Source organism: Athene noctua, chromosome 18, assembly GCF_965140245.1.
Source record: "Athene noctua chromosome 18, bAthNoc1.hap1.1, whole genome shotgun sequence".
In the NCBI taxonomy this organism is placed as follows: Eukaryota; Metazoa; Chordata; class Aves; order Strigiformes; family Strigidae; genus Athene; species Athene noctua.
Window position 1 is genome coordinate 896,588 of NC_134054.1, and position 26,508 is coordinate 923,095.

Sequence of the window (26,508 nt, forward strand, 5' to 3'; positions counted from 1 at the left end):
TTTTATTCTGGTTTACATTTTCATGCAGCAGTGATGAAAGTTCTTTGGTTTAGACCGACTAAATGGGGGTTTAGCTCATTATGACGACAACAGCCCCAATAACTCATCCATCTGCAGGAAAGTTCTGTGTTGCTCTGACCTCCTCCAACACGTAGCCTCTTCAGCCAGGCCCACAGAGTGTTTCTTTGTCCAACTTGTGACAAGAGTATTTACATTAACTCTGCAGCAATGGAGCTGGGAAGCCCTGGAAATCCAAAGAGAAGAACACATTAACATTCTCACATCTGTGACTGCCGCCTTTGCTCTTTTTCAGCATCTCTTGCCGCATTAGTAATATCTCCTATCTCAGTTTGGACTTGTGCCATCTCAGGTTCAGGCTGCTGCTGCTTTGTATTGAAAAGGTTGCTGTTCTATAAAGGAGAAAAAGAGAGGCTCTGAGTCTCTTACACAGAGAGACTATGAATTACTATTTGTTCTTGCTCTGTGCATCTCTAGACCAAACACAGGTCTGTCTGAGCAAAGCAAACTCCCTGGCTGCGGAGGAGCCGCACACGTTCAGCGGCATCCAGGAGCTCCCGCTCAGCCACTTTCCTCGGCGGCTGGCAGTCAACAGCCGCAGGTCCCTCTCTGACTGGCAAGAGAAATGGAGGCCAAACAAACTGCGGCTCTTGACACAGGCCACTTCACATCTGCTCGTAGCCGTGGTGAAGGATCATGCCAGTGGCTACAGGTACCGCCCCCACGGGAACAAGTATGAGGGTGGGAAGCTCAGGCAAGTGGGACGTTGAAGCATGGTCAAGACAACCTGCACTAGTGACGAGAAATTCATCAAGGATAGACTTGGATCTCCAAACCCTAGAAAAGAAGCGGAACACCCTGGAACATAAAGAGAAGGTCTGGGATTGTGCTGACGATGAAATAGTGGACGACCTGGCACAGCGAACAACCGATTAATTAATGTGGCAGTGAAACTAACTTCTGAGTGTCCTGGGAGGGAACCGAAGGGGCGTCACCACTTCAGCCTCGCACAGAAGCGGCGTTGTAGGGCGCTTTCTTCAGGGACTCCAGGAAGAGCTGCTCCTCGTCTAAGTAAGCGCGGTTCTGAGAGGGGAAGGGGGCAAAGGGGAAGGGAAGAGAGAGGGGTGGATGGAAGAGGTATCAGAGGGTGCCACAGAAGGGGGCTGACAGTCCTGGCTGTCACTCAGGAGGGAGGGAAGCATCCCAAACCCTCCCTCCTGCAGTCAGCAGTGGGCAGGTACCACCCGTGGCACCCCCTGGGGTGTGGGGGCTCCCCCCGCCCCGAGCCCACAACCTCACGCTCTGAGCAAGACCCACAGCGGAAGCCTCAAAGAGCAGCCCCGCCTGGGGAAGGACCCAGCAGGGAATCGGCGGGCCGACAGGAGAGGACAGGGACATCCTGAAGCCAGAGGCCAGCTGGCTTCTCCCAGCCAGGGACACGGCGAGGACAAGTGCGACCCCACAGTGCCGAGGACCTTGTCCATCAGCCTGAGACCAGCTGTGAGGAGCCACCCGTCCTTGCTTCTGCCATCCCTCCTCTAGGTGCCCGGGTCTTCTACAAGCCCGCCCAGCCCCACAGCTCAGTAATGATCTTAGCCACAGCCTGGGCTGTCTCCTACCGGGCTCAAATCAGGTTTCACCCAGCCCTGCTCCCAACCCAGCACGTTTGAAGCCCCTTCCCACCCCAGTCGCCCACCACCTCACCTGCAGGACCCGGAACTTCATCATCGCCACCGTGGCACTGAGCTCGGCAGAGCTGGCAGTGGCCACGAGTTTCTTGAGAGCGGCCTGGAGTCCCTCGACACCTCCCAGGCTCCCTATGGAACAGGAGCCCGACTGTGTCGTGCTGCCACCATCAGAGGATCCGCAGATGGAGACAACACAGCATCCCTTCGGGTGCTGCCTGCGGGTCCCTGCAGCAGGGTCCTCGCCATGCTCCCAGGGCAAACGGGCTTTAACCCAACAGCCTCTCCCTTCCTGGCCCCTCTGCCCTCTCCTGGCACTGCCCTGGCTCAGAGCTTCGCTGAGCTCCTTCACAAGACGAGGAGGCCAACTCCTCCCGTCTGAGGTTGATACGCAGGGGAACTAAAACAGCCCCTGGGCACAGCCCAAGCCTCCCAAGAAGGGGAGTACAAGTGCAGCTGCCCCCCGGCACGTCCCTCCCCACCAGCAGCAAGCACAGAGCCTTACCTGGCACACTGGAGGAGCCTGTCACAGGGGCACTGCAGTCCTGCCTTGCGGGCCGCACCATCGTGGGGCTGTTGGACGCCTCCTGGCGCAGCTGTTGAAGTTGGCTCCTCTGCTGAGCCATGCTCAGCCGACCCTGCCCCATCCCGGGGAGAAAGGGAGAGAAGATGTTGACAACGGTTCGGGCCCTTGGCACGGCGGCCCCAGGCCCAGAAGGGAAGCCGAGGGGGTACTTGCCTGGTGCAGACACTCTTTCTGCTGCCTGAGCTGCTCCAACTGCCACTGCAGGGCCTGCAGACTCGACTGGTCCTGCGACTCGACCCTGCGTGCCTCCTGCAGGGCTCGCTGCCCTTCCTCGTACTTCTGGGAGGAGAGCTGCAAGGCAGAGCGGCTGGGGAGGCTGGGGACAGGGACCCTCGCTGCCCTGGGCCCAGCAGGACTCCTTCAGGCGTCCCCTCCTTCCCCTTCTTCCAGAACAGGCTTTCCCTCCCTGCTCTGGGAGGGCAGTGGAAGCCCAGCTTTGCTGCCAGCCCGTGCACAGCTGGCAACGGCAGCGCAGATGCTCCGCTTACCTTGGTCATTCTTCTCATCTCCTCCTCCTGCAGCCGGACGCGCAGTGCAGCCTCATGCACATTCTCCCTCTCTGCCTTCAGCTCCTGGCAGAGCTTGTCCAGCAGCTCTTTCTCCCTCGCCAGCTGCTCCTCCTGGGCTCTCAGCGTGTGGGCCCGCATCTTCACCTTGGCCCACTCCTAGGATGGGCACAGGGGAAACCAGCGCATGACCCGATCCGTCCTGGATGCTCTCTCGTGTCTTTCCAAGAGATGGGAAACATCTGCCCCTGAGGAGCTTCTCGTGTGTGCCCGTCTGGGGCGCAGAGCAACTCCACTAGCTACTCCAGCAGCACCCTCACCCCCCAGCCTCGGGCTCTTCCCGGAACAGCCTCATTCTCACCACCCCAAGCGATGTCTCTGCCTCCAACAACTCGACGACTGCCCTGTAGGCAGGACCCACCCGGCAGCCTGCCAAGCGGGTGCTGGAGGCCCTGGGCAGGGGCTCTGCTGCGGTACCTTGGCCATGCTCCTCACGGGGCCCTCTCCCTCAGAGGCCACGGGCAGCGCTCGGGCCGTGGCCTGCTCCTTGCTCGGCGGCGGCTGCTGCTGGGCGTCAAATTCAGCCCGCTCGGCCGCCAGCTTCTGCGGCTCCCCCGCGTGCTGCCGCGTCACCGCCAGCTGCTCCTGCAGCACCGCGCTCTGGAGAGCGTCGCCAGAGAGGAAGAGAGAAAGCACTAAGTCCCAGTTGCTGGAACGTTTTTCTCCTTTAAACCCACCTCTGCCACTGAACCTCGGCCAACACCCAGAGGTTGCTTCAAGCCCCCGGCGCCTGGCAGGAACCCTGCGCGGAAAGCTCTGGCCCCACGCTCCTCCAGAAGCCGCAGCGCCGTGCACGCACACGGCAGCCTCTCGCACCCGTGTGCCAGAGGGTTGATCTGAGGGCGATTCGCCACACAGCTGGGTGTGGGATTGAGGAGGCAGAGGAAGGACGCTGCCGCCCAGCACCCACCTCTTTCCTCCACCACACGCCGCAGCGCAGCCCCGCTCAGACTCACAGGACCTGAGAAAAGCACCTGGAAATCTCCGCCCCACCTCACCTTTGCCTTCTCCAGCTCCACTCGCTCCAAGAGCTGCTGGGTCAGCGCTTGTTGCGCCTCCTCCAGCGATTCCACTTTGGAGCGCTCTGCCAGCAACCTCTGGTGCTCCTGGGTTCAGACACAGAGGAGACACAGATGCCACTCGCAGGCTCCATCCAGCCCAGGGACCGCCAGTGGGCAAGACCCACGGCCCATCCCCAGACAGGAGGGCTGAGCTGGGCAGAGGGCACAGGGCGGGCTCACCTCCAGCAGCCCAGTCTGCTCATCCAGCCTGGCCTCCAGTTTAGCCACCATCTCCCGGAACCGGCACCCATCCTCCTCCGCCTCCCTCTGCTGCTGACACAGGCTGTCCTGGAGCTCTGGGGAGAGGCAGCAGCGGGGCCATGAGCAGCACGAAGAGGGAAGCCCCACTCTGTCTACCCCGTATTCACAGAAAAACTGCACGCGCTTGTGCTCAGCACCTTCCGCACATCCCCCAGGACACCATGTTGGAAAGGGAAGACCCTGAGAAGCCCAGTGACCGAGGCAGGCAAGGCTCTGCCAGCCTTGGATCCAGGCCTCTGCCTGACTCGGAGCACCTTCTCCCCATTTCATGGGTGTCCCCAGCCCCGGCGGGGACCCCGTGGCCATTTTGGCGCAGAGGAATGGCAGACATACCCTTGAGATACTTCTCCTGCTTCTGCGTCCCCATGGCCAGCTCCTGGGAGGTCGTCTGCTGTGTGGCCTCCACCTTCCGTAAAACATCACAGAGGGTGCCGTAGAACTTCTCCATCCGATCCACCACACCGTTCAGAGTCCTGCAGAGAGCAGCGAGGGGAGGGTCACCCCGGGGGGACACACCTCATCTCCCCACGATGGAGAGGGGGACGTGTGGTGGGCCAAGGGACGGGCAGCCCTGCCCCGAACCCTTCTGGGGCAGAGCAGAGCAGTATTCCTGCATCAGCAGAGCTCAGCGTCCCTGGAGGCAGGGGCTGGGAGAGGGGGTGGCCTCTGGTGCCACGGTCCAAGGCTGCTTCCCTGGAGCACAGGGAACACCGTGGCCAGGGACCAACGCAGGGACACAATGGCAGCCATCGGTACCTGGTGTGCGAAGTGGCGCTGGTCACCGCCTCAACCTCCTGGTCCTTCAGACACTTCAGCTGCTGGAGCTGCTGCTCGTGCTCTCTGCGCAGCTCCTGCACAGACACCCTGCAGGACACGGGCAAGGAGCCCACCACGGGCTGTTACAAACTGGGGCTCCCCAGGACAGGCAGTGGGGACGAGGCTTGGTCAAGGGCCTGGGAACCAGGTCCCAGGAGCTGAGCTGGCACGGGGCTCTGTCCCAGGGCATCCACTGACAGGCATCTGCACTGGGCACGGACCACAGCTGGGGGGGACGGGCTTCTCCACTAGAAACTGATTTCTCATTGACCCCCAGTGTGTGGGCAGCAGTGACTCACTGACCGGGATAAAAGGGGGTTGGGGGAGATAAAACACTGGGCTCAGCATCTTGCACGATACAACACGTTCACTCGGAAAGGACGTCTCCAGCCACGTCTCCCTCTGTCCGGCTACAAAGCAAATCCCCATTCCAAACGCCGCCCAACTGCCCACAGCCCAGTGCTTCTGGAGGCTCCTGTCACCCTGGCCCCAAACCACTCCCCAGTTCCTCTGCCACAACCAGCAGCACCGGCCCCACACCTGCGCTGCTCGTGCCACTCTCACCTCTGCAGCTCTCGCAGACGCTCCAGCTCGGCCAAGTGCTGTGCCAGCAGCTCTGCCCGCTCCCGCTCCGCCTCCTGCCTCTGCCCCTGGAGCTGAGCCACCAACTGCTCCTTCTCCTGCCGCAGCCTCTGCTCTCGCTGCCTGCAGGTCTCCTCTAACATCTTCACCTGGCTCCTGCCCGCGGGAAGAAGCAGCGTTACCTTCAGGGCAGCAGTCGGCCCTCTCCACCCACAGCTCACACGGGGATTGCAGAGCAGAGCGGCGGCGCTGGGGGTGCGGGGAAACACGTGGCTCTCCGCAGCCTGAGCCCTGCCTGGGGACATGCTGGCCCTGGGAACAGCTCCTCCTCCTTCTGCCCCACAGGACAGGGTGGGTGAGAGCAAACCCTGCCCTTGGCTCATCTGTGGGGCTCCTCTCTGCCCACACCAGCTCCACACCCACACGGCTCTGGGCCTGCCCGCCCCAGGGACGGATCTGGGCAGCGCCCCAGCGCTCCCCCCCCCGGGGAGAGGCACAGGGCTGTAGGCAAGGCCCGTTCAAAGGAAGGGAGCACGTGCTCTCGCCTCTGGGTACCTGTGGGTGCTGTCGAGGAGATCCAGGTCCTCCTGGTGCCGCTGCCGGAGGATCTCCAACAAGAGTTTGTCCTGAGCCCGTGCCAGCTCCAATGTCTGCACCTGCCGGGCACCCGGGGAGAAGGTCCTTGTGCCGCCCAAGGGACAGAGCGCCCACAGCAGCACTTGCTGGCCGCAGCCTTCTCTGGACGGGCAGCTTCCTCCACTCTGCCTGTGCCCCTGATGCCACTGGGAGCAGGCGTGGCTCCTGCTCCCCCATCCAGCAGGCCATGGGGCTCACCTGGCTCTCCAACTCTGCTACACGGGCCTGGGCACGGAACAGCGCTGCCCGACAGCCCTCGTGGAGCTGGGCCGCGGGAGCCCCCAGCTTCCTCTCATGCAGCAAGCCCAGGCCTGGAGACTCTGCCTGCAGGGACACAGATAAAAGACACAGGCCCTTCAGCATCCGGGGCTTTGTGCTGTGGCCATCAGCCCCTAAAGGCAGGCACGTGCCCCGCGGGCAGCTCTGCCCGGCCTGTGCCTGGGGAGCTCTCTCAACACTGCGCAGGCAATGCAGGGCTGCAATGCACACGATTTACAAAGCAGCCACAGCACACACGCTTTGGCCTCACAAATACAACTCGGGGCATCTCGGAGCTCTCCAAAGCCTTGGCCTGCATCAACACAGGCTCCCAGGGATGCAAAGCAGGGCACAGCCATCCTCCTGCCCAGGGAGCACAGACAGGGCTGGGTGACCCTGAGCTGGCAGGGGAGGGCTCACGATCACCACCCCGATCCTGCACCTCTCGGGGGCACAGGCCCAGCACACCTACCTGAGCCAGCGGGGCAGGGCCCTGTGTCTCCTGCTCTCCCGGGTACAAGGCTGCAGGGACTGAAAAGGGAACAAGTCTGTGATTCAGACAGGCCAAGGGCAACCACTCCCTCCCACAAGGATGAGGGCCTGGGTCTCCTTGGCAGAGCGAGAAGGGTCCTGCTACACTCTGGCAGCTGGGGATGGGGACAGAGGCTCAGACAGGCTCACCCAGACCCGCATTCCTACCCCACCCCATGCACACTGGTGGGGACTCTGCTCTGCAGATTAAGTCTGGGGGAAAAGCACAGCTCCTCCTCCATCTCCATCAGCCAGGGAGGAGGCTGGGTCCCCTCAGCCACTTTCAGTGGCCTCTCGAGTGGTGCTCAGCCTCAGCCTAGGGCAGGAGGGGGTCTGCCAGCACACAGCGCTAGTGGCACGAGGGTTGGGGCAGGAGGAGGGGAGAGGGAGAGAGGAGGGACAGCACGAACTTAGGCCCACCCATTTCTCCGAGAGAGCAAGTCCCCAGCAGCCCTCTGAAACCCCACAGGCAGCACTGTGGAGCTCAGTGTGCCCCGGCACCGTGTCCCCACCACGCCACAACACGGGCATGGTGGCATCCTGCAGCCTGGCAGCCCCCTCCAGCAACGGCTGGGCAAAGCCCGGGCAGCGCTCACATGGACAAGGGCGATGCTGCGGCTCTGGCCTTTTTGTGCCTGGTTGTTCTTGCAGGGCCGGGGGGGACCCTCTCTGCATTCTGCTGCCCAAACTCGACAACCACACAAAACGCACCTGGGGCGCTGGCATCTCCGGAGGGATCCCACTGTGCTGCCTCCGACGGCTGAGCTGAGCCTTGTTCCGCGGTGCTGAGCCAGGGGAGCGGTGGCCTGCGTGGGCACAGAGACACGGGTGATGCACAGCAGTGCCGCAGCTCAGGGAGAGGCGCCCAGACATTCTCCTGCTCAGCACTGCCTGGAGTTTTTAAACTTCAGAGCCACCTGCCCTCCCGCTTACAGAGGTGCCAGGGCACCGTGATCCCCCCGCTGGGTACCAGCGCTCCCCGTTGCCCCGTCTCCCACACACAGCTGCTTTCTGCAGGACATCCCTCCCATGGAGGACGCCCGAAAGGCGAAGGCAGCCTTACCTGGAGCTGTCTGTGCTCACTGCCTCGGCCTGCACGGCGGCTGCCTGTGGCCGTGCTCCTGGGGAGGCTGCTGGCCGGCTGCAAGCAAAAAGCATCCTATGGGGGAGAGCCAAGGAGGCGAGGAAAGACAAGATCCTTTCCCCACAACGCCAGCTCCTGCCTGGCAGGGGAAAGCCTCTGTCCCACTCAGATGAGCCAGGATTCAGCCTCTGGGCTGCAGGGGGAGCAAAGACACCTCAAAACCTCCCTCCACGCTGCTCCTCCTTGCTGCATCCACCCCCTTCCCCTGGGCAGCAGCAGCCCCACCTAACACAGCCCTGCCCACACCACGGGGCTCTCTGTCCCCAATTCGCTTCCCACTCCCCTTCAGTGGCACAAGTCTGGACCTGGGTCCCTGCCAACTCAGCTGGAGGAGAGCCTTTGCCTCAACGAGGAGGAAGGGCGGGCAATTAAGGCAGGAACCAGGAGCACGGGGAGGAGCTCGTGGGGGGGTGCTGATCCAGGACAGCTCTGCGGGACTCACAGCACTGGGTGCCCTCTTGGCTACAACCGCAAGGAGAGCCCCGAGCTGTGAGGGCACTGCGGGCTGGATCACTGGGACACAGCCCCACATTATTACCCCAACCTGAGACAAGACAGTGCTTCAAATTGATTTCTCAGATCGGAGCCCAGGGTTTCTGAGAGCCCCTGCTGGACAACCACATGCGGAACAGACGGGAGCGCTGCGGCAGTCAACCGTGCCTTTACCTGACAGGAGAGCGGCGATTCAGCCCTTCAGCTGGGGCTTCCGAGGGCTTGGCGCTCCTCTGCTGGGCCTTCGCCTGCGCTTGGGCTTTCTTGCGTGATAAGGCAGCGCTCAGCCAGTCCTCCTCCTCCTCCACTGGGGCAGGTCTAGCAGCTGCCTCCTCTCCAGCCGGGAGCTGTCTGGCGGGGCCGGGCCGCCCAGCTGCTGCAGGACTGGCCTTCGGTGGAGATGACAGCTCCAAATCCAGAATGTCTTTGTCTTTCAAGCCCCGCCAGTCACCTCGATTCCTGCGGCCCTGCACGGGCCTCTGGCTGGCTAACGGGGGAGCTTTGGAGAGGGGCTCTGCTTTGACTTCACTGTTCTTCTCGGCTGAAAACCTGCTGTGAGGAGAAGCAGCTGCATCCCTGCCCGCGAGGGGACACCGGGGACCCTGCCCGCTCCGCTGAAGGGGCAGCATGGCCGGTGCCTGGAGCTACAGACACAGAGAGCACAATACCTCACAGGCTGCCTTCTTGCCGGCTGGCCCTTGGCTGTGGAGGCCACTGAGGGCTGGTAAGCTCCAAACACAAAATCCTCCTTGCGCCAACCCTCTTCCTTCTCTGTTCAGACAAGTGGCCTTGACTCAGCACCCAGAGGAGCAGCCGGCTGCAAAGACTCCAGCCCTCCTCCTCCTCCCGCCCTGCAATTCCCACTGATGTTGCTGCCTCCGGGAAAACACCGCTGGAAACCTCGTGCCCAGAAACCGGACAGCAAGGGGTCTCCTCAGCACGGCTGGGGAAAACTTTTGTTGGGACTCAGCCCACGGCCAAAGGCAGCCGAGTTACAGACCCTGTGCAAAGGCTGCCAAGCTGCCGCAAGGGCACAAAGGGCATTTCCCCTGCAAGGGCAGTACAAATCGAGCTCGCTCGCCCAAGCCAGTGCTGCCACCTCTGCAGCCCTTCCCAGCATCCCTGGCTCTGCTCACCTGGCTGCTTCTGGTGGTACTTCTGTGCGACCTCCCTGCGCTCTCCCAGGCCTGGCTCTTCCAGGATTCTGGACGCGGAGCCTCGTCCCAGCAACTCGTCCAGCACGGCGCGGGCTGGCCGGACCTCCTCTCTGCTGGGGACACAGCGGCAGATGGGTTTCTCCCAGAGGCAGGGCTCTTCCTCCTCACACAGCCTTGCCAGCCTGCTCTGGCTCTTCTCTGCCACACAAGGCTGCTCCTGCCCCTTGCGCAGACCCACAGGCACAAGCTCAGCATCCCCCACCCACCATGGTGGCACCATCTCAAGACACAAGCCATCCCCTCCTTTATTCCCGCCCCCCTGCACTGCCCTTACTCTTCTGCCTTCTTGCCATCTCTTCCCGGGCTGCTGCCCAGTCCAATGGCATCCATCAGGTCGGTGATGTCCTCGTCAAAGGTGATCTCCTTCCTCCTCCACGTTGGGGCCGCGGTGCGCAGGGGCGTCTGGGCTGCGCGTGGCTCTGGGGGGGGTGAGGGAGAGAATCACACATGGTAAGAGGTTTTGAGCTAGGCTTGGGGGCTTGTCTCCCTTTTTTTTTTTTTTTCCTCCTTCTTTTTTTCCCCCCAGCAAGAGATCAGAGCAGCCCTGACTGCTCTCAACTCTCAGGACCATTTACAGAGTCACTTTTAAATAGCTCTTTTCAGTGACCAAATCTCACAGCAAGTGACAAACTACCGCCTGCTCCGTGGCCACTGATGGGACATTGCTGGGTGTCACTGACACTGAGGCTTCCAGCTCGGGGGGACACCAGCAGCTTCTTCAGCTTTGCAAGTTTCCACTCGGAGAATTCCTCCCCGCCTTCGCCCCAAGTCCCTCTTCCACCAATGCACCTTAGTCCTTGCCCCAACCCACCAGCAGCTACCCGTGTCCAGAGAAGATTTTTCAGGGTGAAAGGAGGTTTGAGGGGACTACCAGACCCACTGGCATCCCTGCTGCAGCAACAGGAGTCACGAGTGCCTGTAACACGGTCACACTGCAGCTGGATCCCACCCAGAGGTGCAACTGTGCTTTGGGGTGCATCAGCAATGCCCTCAGCCACCCAAACCCTGACCCAGAACACTGGTTCTCCTCTGGCAGTGTGCAGAACAGGCTGGATGAGCTCCAAGGGAAGATCTGAGACTCCAGTCCCAGAAAGGAAAAGTCAGTTCTGTGACCTCTAGCACACTGCAAATGTCGAGCACTCGGGGAGCTGTTACCACCTGTAACCCTGCTACGAAGCTGCTCCCTAAAGGGCCATACTGGTTAACGAGAGATGCCACTAGCTGGCTTTCCTTTAACCTTCGGACATCACACAAACTCATCCAGGCTGCTGATTCATTTAATACAAAGAGGATGCATCAAGCAGCCCTGCTCACCTTGCTCCTTGCTCTGTTTCCCTTGCATCTCAGGGATGCTTTCGGCACCTGTCAGAGCTGGCTTCTTGGGAGCATCCTGCTCCTCATCAGACAAGAGCCCCGACAGAGGATCATCTAAATCTGGCAGTTACCCCGTAGGGGCAGAAAATAAAACAATCAAAACAAACAAATCAACAAAACCAAGGTTATTGAGAACGACGCCTCTGTGCTCAGCCAAACACCGCTCCCCACCACGTGCACGTGGGGACAGGAGATCACCTCTGCCCAAAGCCACGAACGCAGACTCTGCACAGACCTGGGACACCCGCGAGTGTCTCGGCAGTGGGGTGCTTTAACGCTTGACTACTCTTTAGGCAATAACAAAGGGGAGGAGAAAGCCCACCTCCATCACCCCAAGCCAATTAGTGATTGGAACAGATGCTGACCTCAGGTAAAGCACAGGCTCTGACAGCCAGATCTCAGCTGTGCCAGGAAACCGGCTCCCGTCTTGGGAAGGGGGACAGAATCCCCCCCTCCCCGACACAAGGGTCTCCCAGTGCTACAGACAGGCATTAAAAACCAAAGCAGGGCTGAAAAAGCAAACGCCCTCAGGAATCCTCTCCCAGCCCCACCCTGGGGAGGGCCTCCAACACCGAGCAGTCTTGTTTCTTTTCTGCCTTTGGTCACCTCTAAGGGATGAGGTTGGCACGGGCATCGCAGGGGTGAAGGACGCTCTATGTCATTAACCAGCCGAGCCTTTGGGTGACAGAAGAGGCAAGCTACGGGCAAAGAGCAAGGACAGAGTCCCCAGCTGCCCCCACACAACCACGCGCTGAAGGGAAGTGACACCCTACCTTCAAAGTTAAATTTCCTGTACTGTCGGGAAGCAGCGAAGGACGACAGAGGCTTCTTCTCCATCGCAGGTCCAGACTCTCCTGCAAAGAGAGGCCACAGCTCTCACAGACAAGGTCCTGCAGAGATGTCCCTTTCCCACCCTGGCCAAAGGTCACTTCTCTGGTGGCAGACCCCGTCCCTAAAAGCACATCCCGGGACACACAGTCAGTCCCCTCATGGCCCTGTGGGGTGGCAACCTCTCTGGAGGGGCCTCCTTGCAGGCAGAGAAGGAGAAAAGGCCTTGGGGAAGAGCAGGACAGGCTGGGGACAGGCACATCTTCACCACAACCCCCTGGCTCTCCTTCCACACAGGCCAAGCAGATCCCTGGTCTCTGACCTGCACCAGGCAACTGCCAAGTGGCGTTTGGTGGCAGGCAGCAGCACGGCTCTTGTGGCTGCTGAGGGCAGTGATGTTACCACAGCACGACACGAGGCCGGGCCAGGGATCAACCCAGGGACAACACACGGCCACAATGGCTGGGACAGCCCCAAAAAAGACTTTTGGGAACAAAGCCACTTGTCATTCCCTATTGCGGAAGAAAATACGCCCTGCTCGTCTGGAACCAGCCTACCACAAGAAGAGCAGAATCTCCTTTTCACCTTTCCCAGGGCCTTTCACGGTTGCCTGCCCTGGCCCAGAACCAGCTCTCGACGCTCCCAGCGGATCAACTTCCAGGTCGTCCAAGTCCTGGAAAGCAACAGGACGGCGACGGGAGCAGGGCGAATGCTACTCCTGCCTCAGCGCTGCTTCTCCCTTCAGAGGCTGGTGCTGGAGGCCACGGCTGCAGCCCACACGGGGCTCAGGCAAAGGGTAATTTTGCACTGACCTTCAGGCTCTGCAGCAGAGCTTGGGGCTCTCTGCCGGAGGCACTGGATCCCTGCATGCCAAGGAGGGCAGAGGTTAGAGACAAGCACACTTGGGGAACTCCTCACCCCTCGCTTCTGTGCTCCAGACCCCGCATCTCCTCCTTGCTTGCAATGGGAGAACACGTGCCCAGCTCCTCCTGGTGTGTCCCTCACCGGAAACCCCCCGTGCCTCGATTCCTCTGCTGAGATCCTACTGCCTCTGGGAGAAGCGTCAGCAACAGCCAGGCCGGTGCTTTGGGTGAGGGTCCTTCCTGCGGCGCTTCCGCCCAAGAGCGCCCACCAGGGCTGGGCTGCAGCACGACGCGCCCCCCGGCTTTGCTCCAGCTCACCCAGGGCACCCGCAAGCCCTTCTCCCGCCATCTACCCGCTCCCCTGGCCCAGCTCCCCCCAAGCCAGGCCAGAGAGGGGTCACCTCTTCAGCCACACCTCATGGTTCCCCCCCAATATCCCACTGCTGACTTGGCTGGGCTGACACCAGGGGCAAGCCTGGCCCCCCTCAGTCCCAGCCCTCAGGGTACCCAGGCTCTCTCCCAAAAGTCAGGTTCACCTCTGCACCTTCCACGTCCTCTGAAAGTAATCTGTCGAAGAAATCCTCCAGGTACTCCTCGCAGAATTCATGGGGCTTTCATCTGGAAACAAGACAGAGAGACGGGAGGATGACGGACACAGGCACATTCCTGACTTGGGCACCCCAAAGGGGGATGTGCCGTCTCCCCACAGGACACAGAGGCTTTTAACCAGAGATGAACTTCACTCGGCCTCCCCAAGCTGACGGCCGGCCTTTTCAACGGCCTCTGACACGGGGAAACCCTGCTTGCTGCTTCCTCCCCCCTGAGAGACCACTGGCTGCTGCACCAGCACCTCCTGCTCTCAGCAGGGCAGCAAGAGGACAAGCATGCTGCCCTTTCAGCTGCAAAGAAGGTTCCATTTACCGACCTCATATCCCAGGAGGTCGTCAAGCAGGTCATCCACAGACTCTGAAACCAGACACATGAAAGGTGTTGAGGCAGGGGAGCTCACCACGCAGGTACAGACAAGCTCCCAGTTTCACTATGCCTCGCTCTTCTGAAATCCCCCAGCATAAAGCTTTGGTCTCAAGCTCTATCAGCATAAGGCCTTCCTACGGAGAACTGCCAGCACTTGACCCAGTATTTTGTGGATAAAAGAGTTCACTTCACCTAGCCAAAAAGGAGATTTCTTTATCAAGGAGCCTGCAACTTCCTGTTCAGTCACTGGCCACAAGCAGCCCTTCAGCTGGCAGTTCTCACCGCACAGTGTCTCAGAGTCCCTGGGCAACCCCAAAGGTGCCGCTTCAGTGTCCGGGGCTGCCACAGTGCCCAAGACAGGCACCTGGGCTTTAGGTGAGGCGAAGACCTGAACTGAGGGCAGATATTCTGCCCCGGTCCGGGGAAAGCCCGCAGGAAAGGCCTGCAGGACCCCCATAAGCAAACCCCCTCGGCGGCAGAGGCAGGCGAGCATCTCTGCTCAGCAAGGAGACGACGCCTCAGCTGCACCTCTCAGACAAGGCCCAGGAACCATCGCCGTGGCCAGGACCCCACCTGAGCCCGCTGCCCCCCCGCCTCTGGCCCCCAGTTCCCACCACAACAAAGCACCGACGGACACCGAAGGGAACGCGCCCCAGGCTACGAAGCGTGCAAACTGCTCTGGGGTTTCGCAGCCTACGGAGAAAGACCAGTTCGCTCAGAGACGGGCGCAGGTACGGCTCCTCCTTCCCAGAACACGCCGCAGCCAGGGGCACGGGGCTCCAGAGCGCCCCACAAGCAAGAGCAAAGCCCCTCCCGGCCCCGATGGCTGGGAAACGGCCCCTCAAACGCCCCAAGCCCCGAGAGATCCCAACTCCGGCGGCAGCGGCGAGCACAGCCCCTCCCGCCCCCCGCGGGGTCCCTGCCGCCCCCGAACCGAGGGGCCGGCGCCACAAACCCCGATTCCCCGGGCCCGCCCCAGCACTCCCCGCACTCACCACCGCGGCGGCCCGGCCTTCCCCCGCTCTCCCGCCGCCTTCCCGGCTCCTGCCGCTCTCGCCTCCGCCGCTCCCCGCAGGGGCACAAGGGTCTCCTCAGCGCCCGGCCCGGCCCGGCCCGCGGCAGCCCCCGTCACCTCCGGCCCGCGCGATCTCCCGCTCCTGCCGGGGCCCCGCTCAGCGCGCCCGGCCGGCCCCGCGCCGCTCCGCCTCGCCCGCCCGCTCGGAACAAGGCTGCGGCGCTGCCCGGGAGCGCAGGAAGGAGCGAGTCCCGCCGCCGCCCCGGGGAGCCGCCGCCGCCGCCCCGCTCCGCCTCGCCTCGCCTCGCCGCGCGCCCAACGGCCCAACCGCCGCCGCTCCGCACGCGCCGCGCGGCCGCGCTGCCCTCCCGCGCGGCTCTTAAAGGGACAGGCACCCCCCGCGTGCTGAGGCGGGGGCAGCGCCGGGGGCAGCGCTGCGGCCCGGGGGCAGGACGGGGCTGGAGAAGCTCTCCCAGGGCCGCGTTCATCCAGCCCCCGCCTCGCCATCAGTCTCGCACCCGGTTTTTAAAAGAGGAAATGTCAACCGCAGGTGAAGCCTTCAAAGCTTGGGAGTGCCCCAGGTAAGCTCTCCTGCTGGGCACTGCACCAAGAACGTACCGGATTGTTTAAAACCATCTGTAGGCAGCCGTTGTCTCAAATGCTCGGACTCGGGCCGTCCAGTATATCCACAAGCTGCAGCCTCATTGCCTGCTCTCCCCAGCCCAGCAAGGGCTCGTAGCTAAAAAAATACACATTCGTTCCCTTCAGATAAGTCATTCTGGTCCATGAACCGTGCAACCCGCTACAGCAGCCGTTGCTGTTACGTGCCTGCGATGTGAAAAGGCCCCACTTTTCACTACAACAGCCACACTCTTATTGCTAGCAGTTCTCCATCGTTACACGAAAACATTTCTCAAGATAATCGTTGCTGTAAAATCTGATCAGAAGGGAGCCCGTAGCAAGGGCGGAGATGTGTCTTCACGCCGCAAAGCCCAAATGCTGAGAGGCTCGGGGAGTGCAGATGAATCTGCACATCTAGACTCTGGCCTTTTTTCTTTGCTCTGAAGAGCACGCGTTAGATTTTTCTGGCTCAAGAAACAAGTGTACAAACCTTGCGATGTTTAGACTTGTCTGCTCCTTGGAGCCTTTGAATGTCTGACAAGCTGTATGAATAGGCATGACAGAGGCTCATGCAAGTGAAAATCACAAAGTGCCATGATAGATCTAAAACTTAAACGTCTTTTCATAAATGACAATGAGAGTTGAATGAGGAGGACACTGCAGGTCTTTCAACCCAAGCAAGGAAATTCCAAAATTTCAGCAAGCACAAGAAAGAGTACTGCTTTTATTCCGTGTGTCTGAAGTTTTTCAGAAAGCCACTGCTTCAGGGTTGAAGGGTAAATCAGTTGTGTAAAGCACAACAGCTCCAGCAGAAGACACTGACGGTGGCTGCCACCAGATAGCCAGCAGCCAGGGTGTTTTACATCTCAGCTAGGACTGTGACCTGAGAAAATATATGCTAAATCTGCTGCAGCTGAAGATGCAGACTTTACTCCATCACTGCTTTGCTGGGCAACACAAGTGTATGTTGCCTTCCTTCCAAATCTGTCCCTCGGGTCCCTCAGAGTGCCTGCTGCCCCCTCAGGGGTGTCTCCAGGTGAACAGTAGCTTGCAGGGTGCCTCTCAGGGTCTCACAGCAGACTCATCCCATGATCCCACACCACTGACTGCCTCTTATATTAGCTAAGCTTGGATTTCGCCTCTCTAGGTTCTGATCCCAAAGCCTTCATGCGTACAGAACTGCATTTCTCCCAGGAATGCTGTGCTGACATCGGGGCTGTGCTGTGGCAAGGGGCTGGGGGGACTCAGGGCCTGTAAAACCACAGTAGTGAGACCCTGACAGCAAGGCTCAGGTTATTCCTCCTCTCCTGGGGCTCCTGACAGGAGTTCACAGTGTGAAGTTGTGGAGAAGTTTTTGGAAGATTACAGCCACCTGGTCCTTGATACCGACATGAGTAACTCTCTGCTAGCTGCCCCTGTGTAAAGAACTCACTGTTCAATGTTCTTCTCTGGCTTGTCACTGCATAGAGAGCTATTGTTTAGCAAATTCCTTAACTAGAGATATGGAGTGAAGTTGAAACATTGAGTGGGAGGTCCATAGGCTCGTGCTTCTTGGGTGTGCTTCTCGCGTTGTACCAATGAAATATGAGTTCTATTGTGTGGACAGTAGCTTAGAACCAATCACAGCTTGTTTAGCTGTATGTGATCACGCCTTAATAGTATATTAGATGCTCTGTACTTAATAAAATTGGATCAAGCTGGCAAACCATATTGGTGTTACTCTTGATACCCGGGCTTTATCCGTCAACAAAATGAACTGTTGAATTTGACTTTACTGACAAAGTTTCTGAAGGGGAATGTGTTCAACCATTTGCTCAACTGCTACTGGAATGCTGCATTTGAGCTCAGGAGACCCCGGGCCATCCATATGGGACAGCAGCTCTATATGAGTCCATCAGCTGCATCTATTTTAAACTTTCTCTCAGAGATGTTGGTTTATGGCCACTATGGACTGGGTGTTTTCCTCAAGACCTTTGCACAAGCCCTTATCAGGTGACAGGCAGCCTCACTCCACAGATAGTGTCAATGCAAGATGACCTTCATTCTCCGTAAAGCAATGAGCAATTCATCTTCCTCACATCAGTATCCCACTTTGACCCTGATAATCCAGCAGGCTTTATAGCAGTAGCTGTCAGTGGGGATATTTTCCCAGGCTCTGCCCCTCCTGCATGCGTCCTCCCCTGGCTCAGAACCGCCGATTTGTTCATTTCCCCATTTCGTACTGTGATGGTTTGACTTTGGCTAAATGCCAGGTATCCACCCAGTCGCTCTATCACTTCCCCCCCCCCCACCTTTTCCCCTTGTTCTCTCAACAGGGCAAAGAGGGGAAAGAAGATAAACCAACCCTTGTGGGTGAAACAAAAGCAGTTTTAATATAAGCAAAACGAAGCAAAGGTCCGCGCGCGGAAGCAAAAGCAAACAGATTTATTCTCTCCTTCCCATGGACAGGCGCTGTCGGGCCTTCTCAGGAGCAGGGCTCCAATACGCGGAGTGGTTGCCTCGGAGGACCAAGGGTGACCCCACCCCCTTCCTCCTTTCTCCCAGCTTTATACTGAGCAGACGTCACATGGTCTGGAATGTCCCTTGGGTCGGTTCGGGTCAGCTGTCCTGGCTGTGTCCCCTCCCAAGACCTTGCCCACCCCGTCCCACTGGGGGAAGTGTCGGAAGGAGCCTTGGTGCTGTGTAAGCACCGCTCAGCAGCAGCCACCACACCAGGGTGCTGCCAACACCCTGCAGCTCCCAGCATAAACCACAGCACCGTGAGGGCTGCTACAGGGGAAAACCAGTCCCAGTTCAGCCAGACCCAGTACAGTCTCCACCCCTTATTCCATACCATTTACGTTATGCCCAGGTCCCACATAATATTCATTTATCCATTCCTTAAGCTTTCTTCACTCCTCCAGATGTTCAGTGACTTGGCTCCCATCTGTCAAGATAGATGCTCAGGACAGAAGTATGTTTGACTGTTGGACTCCAGCACCGGCTAGGTTTGGGTCGTCATTGCACGTATCTGGTTCACTCTTCATCATTCTTACTTCTTCCATCACTTCCTGCAACAAACAACTCACCCCACAGATTACTTTCCCCCCAAGGTTAAATGTTCTTGAGGCACACACTGAGTAGTCCCACCCTCCCGCATTACCCACCAAGTACATCCAGGTCCCTGAGCAAAGACAATCCCACGAGTGGGCTTGCCTTTTCCCAAGGGAGGAGCAATCCGCACTGCCTTCCCCAGCCATTTCCCTGTGTGTGCTATGGGGACCTTATCTCCTCCCACAGGATGAAGGGGGTTTGTTTGGGCAGGCCCAGGACGGTTAACAGATCCTCTGGTGTTAATTAGCCAAGTGGCTTCTGCTAAATTTATATCCCAATGCTTCCATCCCCCATTGTCCAATGCTCTCAACATAGTCTTCAACAGCCCATTATATCTTTCAATCTTTCCAGATGCTTGTGGGTAATAAGGGATGGGATACACCCACTCAATGCCGTGTTTCTTTGCCCAGGAGTTTATAAGATTATTTTGAAAATAGGTCCCGTTGTCTGATTCGATTCTTTCAGGAGTACCATGCCGCCATAAAATTTGCCTTTCAAGACCCAAGATGGTATTTCGGGCAGTGGCATGATTTACAGGGTACGTTTCTAGCCAACCCGTAGTTGCTTCTACCATGGTGAGTATGTAGCACTTGCCTTGGCGTGTTCGTGGCAGTGGTCCAATAGAGTCAATCTGCCAGGCCTCACCGTATTGAAAACTCAGCCATCGCCCTCTGTTCCAGGGAGACTTTGCTCGTGTGGCTCGCTTGATTGCGGCACATGTTTCACATTCGTGAGTGACCTGTGAGATGGCCTCCATGGTCAGGTCCACCCCGCGATCACGAGCCCATCTGTACGTTGCATCTCTGCCAAGATGCCCTGATGTTTCATGGGCCCATCGAGCTACAAACAGCTCACCCTTACGCTCCCAGTCCAGGTCCAGCCGAGCTATTTCAATTTTGGCAGCTTTGTCTGCTTGCTCATTGTTTTGATGTTCTTCAGTGGCACGCCTTTTGGGCACATGAGCATCTACATGACGTACCTTTAGAGCCACGTTTTCCACTCAGGCAGCGATGTCCTGCCACAATGCAGCAGCCCAGATGGGTTTACCTCTGCGCTGCCAATTGGTCTTCTTCCACTCCTGTAGCCACCCCCACAGGGCGTTAGCCACCATCCAGGAGTCCGTGTAGAGATATAGTACTGGCCACTTCTCCCGTTCAGCAATCTTTAGGGCTAGTTGGATCGCTTTTACTTCTGCAAACTGACTTGACTCACCTTCTCCTTCAGTGGCCTCAACGACTTGTCTTGTGGGACTCCACACAGCAGCTTTCCACTTCCGATGGCTTCCTACCACACGACAGGATCCATCAGTAAAGAGAGCATAACGCCTCTCATCTTCTGGTAACTCGTTATATGGCGGTGCCTCTTGGGCACGAGCCACCTCCTCAGGCAACGCTCCAAAATCTCTACCTTCTGGCCAATCCATGATCTCTTCCAGGATCCCTGGAGGGTTGGGTTTCCCCAGTCGAGCCCGTTGCGTGATTAACGCGACCCATTTACTCCAGGTAGCACTGGTTGCATGGTGTGTGGAAGGGATGTTTCCTTTGAACATCCAATGTAATACAGGCAGCCGTGGTGCCAAGAGGAGCTGTGCTTCTGTACCAACAACTTGTGAAGCAGCTCGAATCCCCTCATATGCTGCCAGTATCTCCTTTTCAGTCGGAGTGTAGTGGGCTTCTGATCCTCGATATCCCCGGCTCCAAAATCCTAATGGTCGACCTCGAGTTTCACCTGGTATCTTCTGCCAGAGGCTCCATGTGATTCCGTGCTCCCCAGCTGATGTGTAAAGTATATTTTGCACAGCTGGTCCTGTCCGAACAGGCCCAAGAGCTACCGCCCGAGCTATCTCTTGTTTGATGTGCTCAAAGGCTTGTTGCTGCTCAGGACCCCACTGAAAACTGTTCTTCTTTTGGGTCGCTTGATAGAGAGGGCTCACAAGCTGACTGTAACCTGGAATATGCATCCTCCAAAATCCCACAAGTCCTAGGAAAGCTTGTGTTTCCTTCTTGTTGGTCGGTGGAGACACAGTTGCTATCTTGTTGACAACATCCAATGGCACATGACGGCGTCCATCTTGCCATTTTATTCCCAAGAACTGAGTTTCTTGTGCTGGTCCCTTGACCTTGCTTTTCTTTATGGCAAACCCAGCTCTCAGAAGAATCTCAATTACTCTTTGTCCTTTCTTGAACACTTCTTCTGCCTCATTACCCCACACAATGATGTCATTCAATGTATTGTAGATGTTCAGGGGCATCACCCTTTTCCAGGGCAGTTTGAATTAGTCCATGACAAATAGTGGGGCTGTGCTTCCACCCCTGGGGCAGTCGATTCCAGGTATACTGGACACCCCTCCACGTGAAAGCAAACCGTGGCCTGCACTCTCCTGCCAAAGGAATTGAAAAGAATGCATTGGCGATGTCGATTGTGGCGTACCACTCGGCTGCCTTTGACTCCAGTTCATACTGGAGCTCTAACATATCTGGTACAGCAGCACTCAGTGGTGGCGTCACTTCATTCAGGCCACGATAGTCTACTGTTAACCTCCACCCTCCGTCAGACTTTCGCACCAGACATACTGGGCTATTAAAAAGCGAATGTGTCTTCCTGATGACACCTTGGCTCTCCAGTTGACGAATCAATTCTTGGATGGGAGCCAGAGAGTCTCGGTTTGTACAATACTGCCGTCGGTGCACGGTCCTCATAGCAATTGGCACCTTTTGTTCGAATTCGACTTGCAGCAGTCCCACAACAAAAGGATCTTCTGAGAGGTCAGGCCCATTAGATAACTGTTTTACCTTTTCTGTATTCACACTGGCCACACCAAAAGCCCATGGATATCCTTTTGGGTCTTTGAAGTACCCTCTCTTGAGACAGTCAATGCCCAAGATACAAGGGGCTTCTGGGCCAGTTACAATGGGATGTTTTTCCCACTTGTCCCCAGTCAAGCTAACCTCGGCCTCCAATACTGATAGTTCTTGACAGCCCCCTGTCACTCCTGAGATCCAGATAGGCTCTCCCCCTCTATAACTTGATGGCATTAGTGTACACCGTGCCCCAGTGTCAATTAAAGCCTGGTACTTCTGTGGATTTGATGTGCCAGGCCATCGAATCCACACTGTCCAACACACCCGATCATCCCTCTCCTCCTCCTGGCTGGAGGCAGGGGCCCTCTATTCCCGTTCTTGGTCGGAGTATTCACTGTCTGACTCTTGCTGTGCCAGGCCGAGGTTCCTTCTTCAGGGTCAAGGGAGGTGATCTCAGTCTTCCTGTATCTGGGAGATCGCTGGTTACTTTCTTGTGGTTTTACAGCAGCTACATTAACAACCTTCTTGGATGTCTTCTTCTGGGCAGGGGTCTTTCCTCGCAATTCATGTACACGTGCTTCCAACTTAAAGGTGGGTTGACCATCCCACTTCCTCATGTCCTCCCCCTGGTCGCGCAGGAAGAACCAGAGTTTGCCACGTGTCATGCGCCTTGGCTTCCCTTTCCCCCCTGACTGGGACAGAAGAGAAATGATTTCTTGGGGAGCTCCTAACATCCAGGGCACTCGCCCGTAGAGATGAGGAGGTACCAAGACTCTCTTCAAAGTTCTGAAGCCAGGAAGAGACTGCCTCCACAGCTGGCGTACATCTTAGTCCTTCTCCTGCATCCATTTCTGGGTAGTGCATCGCGGCCAAGCCGGCAGAATACGAGGATGGCGCACCTTTAATCACCTTCCTCCACATGGCCCGTGTGCATGGGACATCCCCTGGATTTTTAGGGGCTTCATCATTATCTGGATCACCATAGATGACTTCCAGCACTGCTAATTCTCTCAGGTACTGGACACCTTCATCTGCAGTAGCCCACTTCCCTGGGGTGTGGTCCATAAGATCTTCCTTGAAAGGATACCTTGCTTTAACACTTGAAAGGAGCCGTCTCCACAGACTGCAAATTGCTGTCTCTTTTCCAATTCCCCTTTCAATTCCTCGATTTCTAGCAAGGGAACCCAGCTGCTGGGCTTCCTTACCTTCCAGCTGTTGAGCATCTGCCCCGTTATCCCAGCATCGCAGCAGCCAGGCAGCGATCCGCTCACCCGGCTGGCGGCAGTAGTCTTTCCGCAGATCTCGCAGTTCTGATGACGTCAGGGACCGGGTAGTTTCTGCCTCCTGTTTCAGTTCTGTTATTCCCTCTTCCGATACCTTTGCTGAAGGACCAGCTTCTTCCTCCTCTTTCTCCTCCCTTATTAATCGAGGGTATGTTGTTCTCCTTGTCCATTGTTTCTTTTTTACTACTGGGGCAATCTCTGCTGTTGTTGTTATTGTTTGAGTTCCCATGTCAACCGCAGTCCTTTGAGAGTGCTGAACTGCAGCTCGGTAAGCACAGGCCAGGCCCCAGGAAAGTGCTAGAAGTTGCTCATTCTCATTGGGATAGGCAAGACACCCCTCTGTCAGGTGATGTGTCAGTTTTGTGGGGTTGCTTGCCTGTTCAGGGGTGAGATCCCAGGCTACAGGAGGCAATAACCATCCTAGGAATCTGCCCAACTCCTTCCACTCTCCCTGCCACCCAGGAACAGGCCGCCTCAGAGCACATTTTGGCACCGATTCACTCAAAATTTGCCTTCTCTTACACCAGAAACCTACCGAGCTCCACACAACCCACAACAGGCGAACAGCATTAATAAAGAGTATCAATGAGCCAACATAAGGATGGCTAAGTACCTCGGGAGCCTGCAAAATAAAACCACTCATGATGATCTCAGATTCCTTACAGCATGTTCCCGAGCTTAACAAAATAAAGATAAGCAGTGCAATAACCAAGCCCGTCACCAGCACAAGAGCTTCTTGCTTAATAACTACTATAGCTACAGCACATTTAATATAAAACTGCCGTTGTTTTGCCCCACGTTGGGCACCAGAATAGACTGTGATGGTTTGACTTTGGCTAAATGCCAGGTATCCACCCAGTCGCTCTATCACTTCTCCCCCCCACCTTTTCCCCTTGTTCTCTCAACAGGGCAAAGAGGGGAAAGAAGATAAACCAACCCTTGTGGGTGAAACAAAAGCAGTTTTAATATAAGCAAAATGAAGCAAAGATCCGCGTGCGGAAGCAAAAGCAAACAGATTTATTCTCTCCTTCCCATGGACAGGCGCTGTCGGGCCTTCTCAGGAGCAGGGCTCCAATACGCGGAGTGGTTGCCTCGGAGGACCAAGGGTGACCCCACCCCCTTCCTCCTTTCTCCCAGCTTTATACTGAGCAGACGTCACATGGTCTGGAATGTCCCTTGGGTCGGTTCGGGTCAGCTGTCCTGGCTGTGTCCCCTCCCAAGACCTTGCCCACCCCGTCCCACTGGGGGAAGTGTCAGAAGGAGCCTTGGTGCTGTGTAAGCACCGCTCAGCAGCAGCCACCACACCAGGGTGCTGCCAACACCCTGCCAGCTCCCAGCATAAACCACAGCACCGTGAGGGCTGCTACAGGGGAAAACCGGTCCCAGTTCAGCCAGACCCAGTACACTTATCTACCCCCTCCTCCCCGGACAGGCAGGAGCAGGTAGCACCACTCAGAGACACTTAGCTTCTGCTCCAATCTCCTCTTCCACTTCGAGGTTGGTATTTTTTTTCTTAGAAGATTCTTCAGAAAGCATATGCATGGGTGGTAGCCGCAGGCTGGGCTCACACAGGGTGACAAGCTAGGACCCTGTGGGCTGGGCCACAGCAGCATCTCCAAACGTGGTTCACATTGCACTGTCCCCCTCCACTTACTCCGTGCCAGAGAGAGCAGCAGCTCCTGGGGTCCCCAGGCTGCCTGGGGAGAAGGCTGGGCTAGCTGAGGTCTGGCCATGTCTGGGGACTTCCAGACTCCAGCTGGGGACTGCCAGTAGAAGCCAAAGCCTTCAGGCCTCTGGGAAGGTATTGCTTTTCACTGCCTCCTCCTAATACAGCTTGTGCTCCTGCGTTTGGGAAATGCTGCTGAATTGTTATTTCTTCCACCCACACACCCTTTACCACCTTATCACTTATCCCTTTCCGCACCCACATCCATCTCGCTTTCCTGCTCTCAGACTCCTTCCTGCACTCCTCAGCACAATTTCAACCCTACCTCAGCACTGTGATTACTCTTACTTCCACCCTCTCTCCCATACCAGCTCATTAACCTTTTCTGCAACAAGACTTGCATGAAGACGAGTGCAGCTGCTCACATCACACTTAATGCACTGGGGCTCCTGTTGGAGAATGGCTTGCAGAACATGGGTCTGTGCAGGAGCTGATTACAGCCATCTGAGGTAAACAAAGGAAAAACCCAGGGTACAGTTACGTTAACAAAGGACAGTTACGCTAGCAAAGGAAGAAACTGGGGTACAGAGCGGCCTTGATTGTTATGGTGAACAACCTTTGGGAAAAATCAAGCCAGAAGAGGGAAGATGTTGTGACATACTCGAAATACCACAAGGGGCTGGGATATTATAATGTGACCTTTTGGATGTATCCAATAGATTTATGATTAGTATGCATGATTATAGTTAGTGCTTATATAAGGTGTGATTTCTTGCAATAAAGTTGAAGCTTGCTTTACCATTCACATCGAATCGGCTGCTTGCTTCCTCCGTCCACCGCAGGCTCCAGATCTGTATTTGATCTGAACATGTTCATGGGCTGCTCCTGCTCTGCTTGGCTAAGAGAGGGGACATGGCTTTTTGCAACACTGATGGTCCTGGAACAAGCTTGGAGCAAGCCCTGCCTCTGTCTATCTCAACAGTGAGGGGATTCATGCACTGGGGCCTCTTGCTGATAAGCAAAAAATTGGCTTTTGCATGCACAGGCATTGCTTGCTTTTGCTGGTTCACAAGGTAAGCAGTGCCCCCACCCACCCCAGACTGAGCCCCAGCTGGCCGCTGGAAGTACCTGGGCAGCTGCTGTGTTGCCCCTGGGACAGCACGTCCCAGGAGGGCATGGCGAGCACCCAGGCGCTGGGCTGGCACAGCGCCATCGCACGGACTTCAAAGGGGCCACTCTTGATTTATACTCTTTCCAGGGAGAGCCTACTCGGGCCTGACTCTGATTTTTAACATTTCAGCTGAGGAAGGGGCTGTGCCGCAGCAAGTCTCTCTGCAGTAAGAATAGCATCTGCCGTCTTAGGACACAACACAGTTGCCCAGCTCCTGCATGGCAGCACGTTGTGCTGAGATATAGAAGGCAACCTACCCGCTGAGGAATGTCTTCGAGTGCTATTAGTGGAAGAGTATCATCCACAAAAAACAGGCATGGCCCTGCGCAGGAGTCTGGCAAGAGCGAGGCTATTTTGAGCTTCTGACACTGAGGATGCAGGGGGACAAGTGACAGGCTGATCCTCCTGGCATGGGCAACCTCCAAAGCTCTCTGCGGCCTCGTCTCCTCCTCTTGGCTCTTGTGAAGGCTGAGGGGCGATTTGCTGGGACCGCAGAGCCCAGGAGGCAGGGGCCAGGAGGGAGCTGCGAGTTTGCTGGGGACGTGAGGCCAGGCCTCAGTCCCATCAGCTCTGCCCAGCCGTGCTCATGGCAAGTGCTGCCTGAGGGTGTGCACCTGTCCCTGAGCTTAGGCCATGCGGCTGCCTGCTTTATTTTCAACCATCTCCATGCGAGCTAGAGCGATACCAGAGGGTGTGTAACGGCATGCAAGTGAAACACTAATCCTTTGCAGCCAGGAGGGCATTCACCTCTTACCACCTGAAGCTCCCTATCTCTGAAAGATTCGTCAGCATCACAGATGTTTGAGAGGCCCTTTTTAGTCTTCCCAGCCATAAAAAATGCTCTCCCAGGCTTGTTCCCATCCTTTTAACATCCTCTTTCTTGTTCCGGTATGGATTTGTTTAATTCCAATTTATTCTTATGTCTCATTTATTTTTTGTTTCTGTTTCATTTTCATTGCCTTGTG

General features: G+C 57.2%; 1 protein-coding gene across 1 annotated transcript; it reads right to left on the reverse strand.

The window, feature by feature from the left end:
* LOC141968021 (fas-binding factor 1 homolog) lies at nt 1-25,585 on the reverse strand. The gene is made up of 28 exons (XM_074922354.1): nt 25,501-25,585; nt 13,844-13,884; nt 13,455-13,532; nt 12,868-12,918; nt 12,641-12,728; nt 12,001-12,081; nt 11,168-11,287; nt 10,128-10,272; nt 9,773-9,906; nt 9,305-9,407; nt 8,811-9,212; nt 8,064-8,159; nt 7,712-7,806; nt 6,942-7,000; nt 6,410-6,535; nt 6,131-6,231; nt 5,558-5,731; nt 4,934-5,041; nt 4,511-4,650; nt 4,097-4,212; nt 3,854-3,961; nt 3,273-3,455; nt 2,778-2,954; nt 2,443-2,580; nt 2,209-2,341; nt 1,723-1,835; nt 977-1,101; nt 1-244 (listed from the first exon to the last, which is right to left on the reverse strand). Exons 1-27 carry the CDS (start codon nt 25,583-25,585, stop codon nt 1,018-1,020), a joined length of 3,279 nt encoding a protein of 1,092 aa, XP_074778455.1. The 3' UTR covers nt 1-244; nt 977-1,017.
* Nucleotides 25,586-26,508: the final 923 nt, after the last annotated feature.

Coding starts and splice junctions, on each gene's coding strand:
- LOC141968021 (XM_074922354.1), bottom strand. CDS start 25,585: ATGGCGCTGTGCCAGCCCAGCGCCTGGGTGCTCGCCATGCCCTCCTGG. Junction 4,651..4,933: donor AGCGCCACTTCGCACACCAG/GTACCGATGGCT, acceptor TGCTCTCTGCAG/GACTCTGAACGGTGTGGTGG. Junction 2,581..2,777: donor AGATGAGAAGAATGACCAAG/GTAAGCGGAGCA, acceptor TCTGCCTTGCAG/CTCTCCTCCCAGAAGTACGA.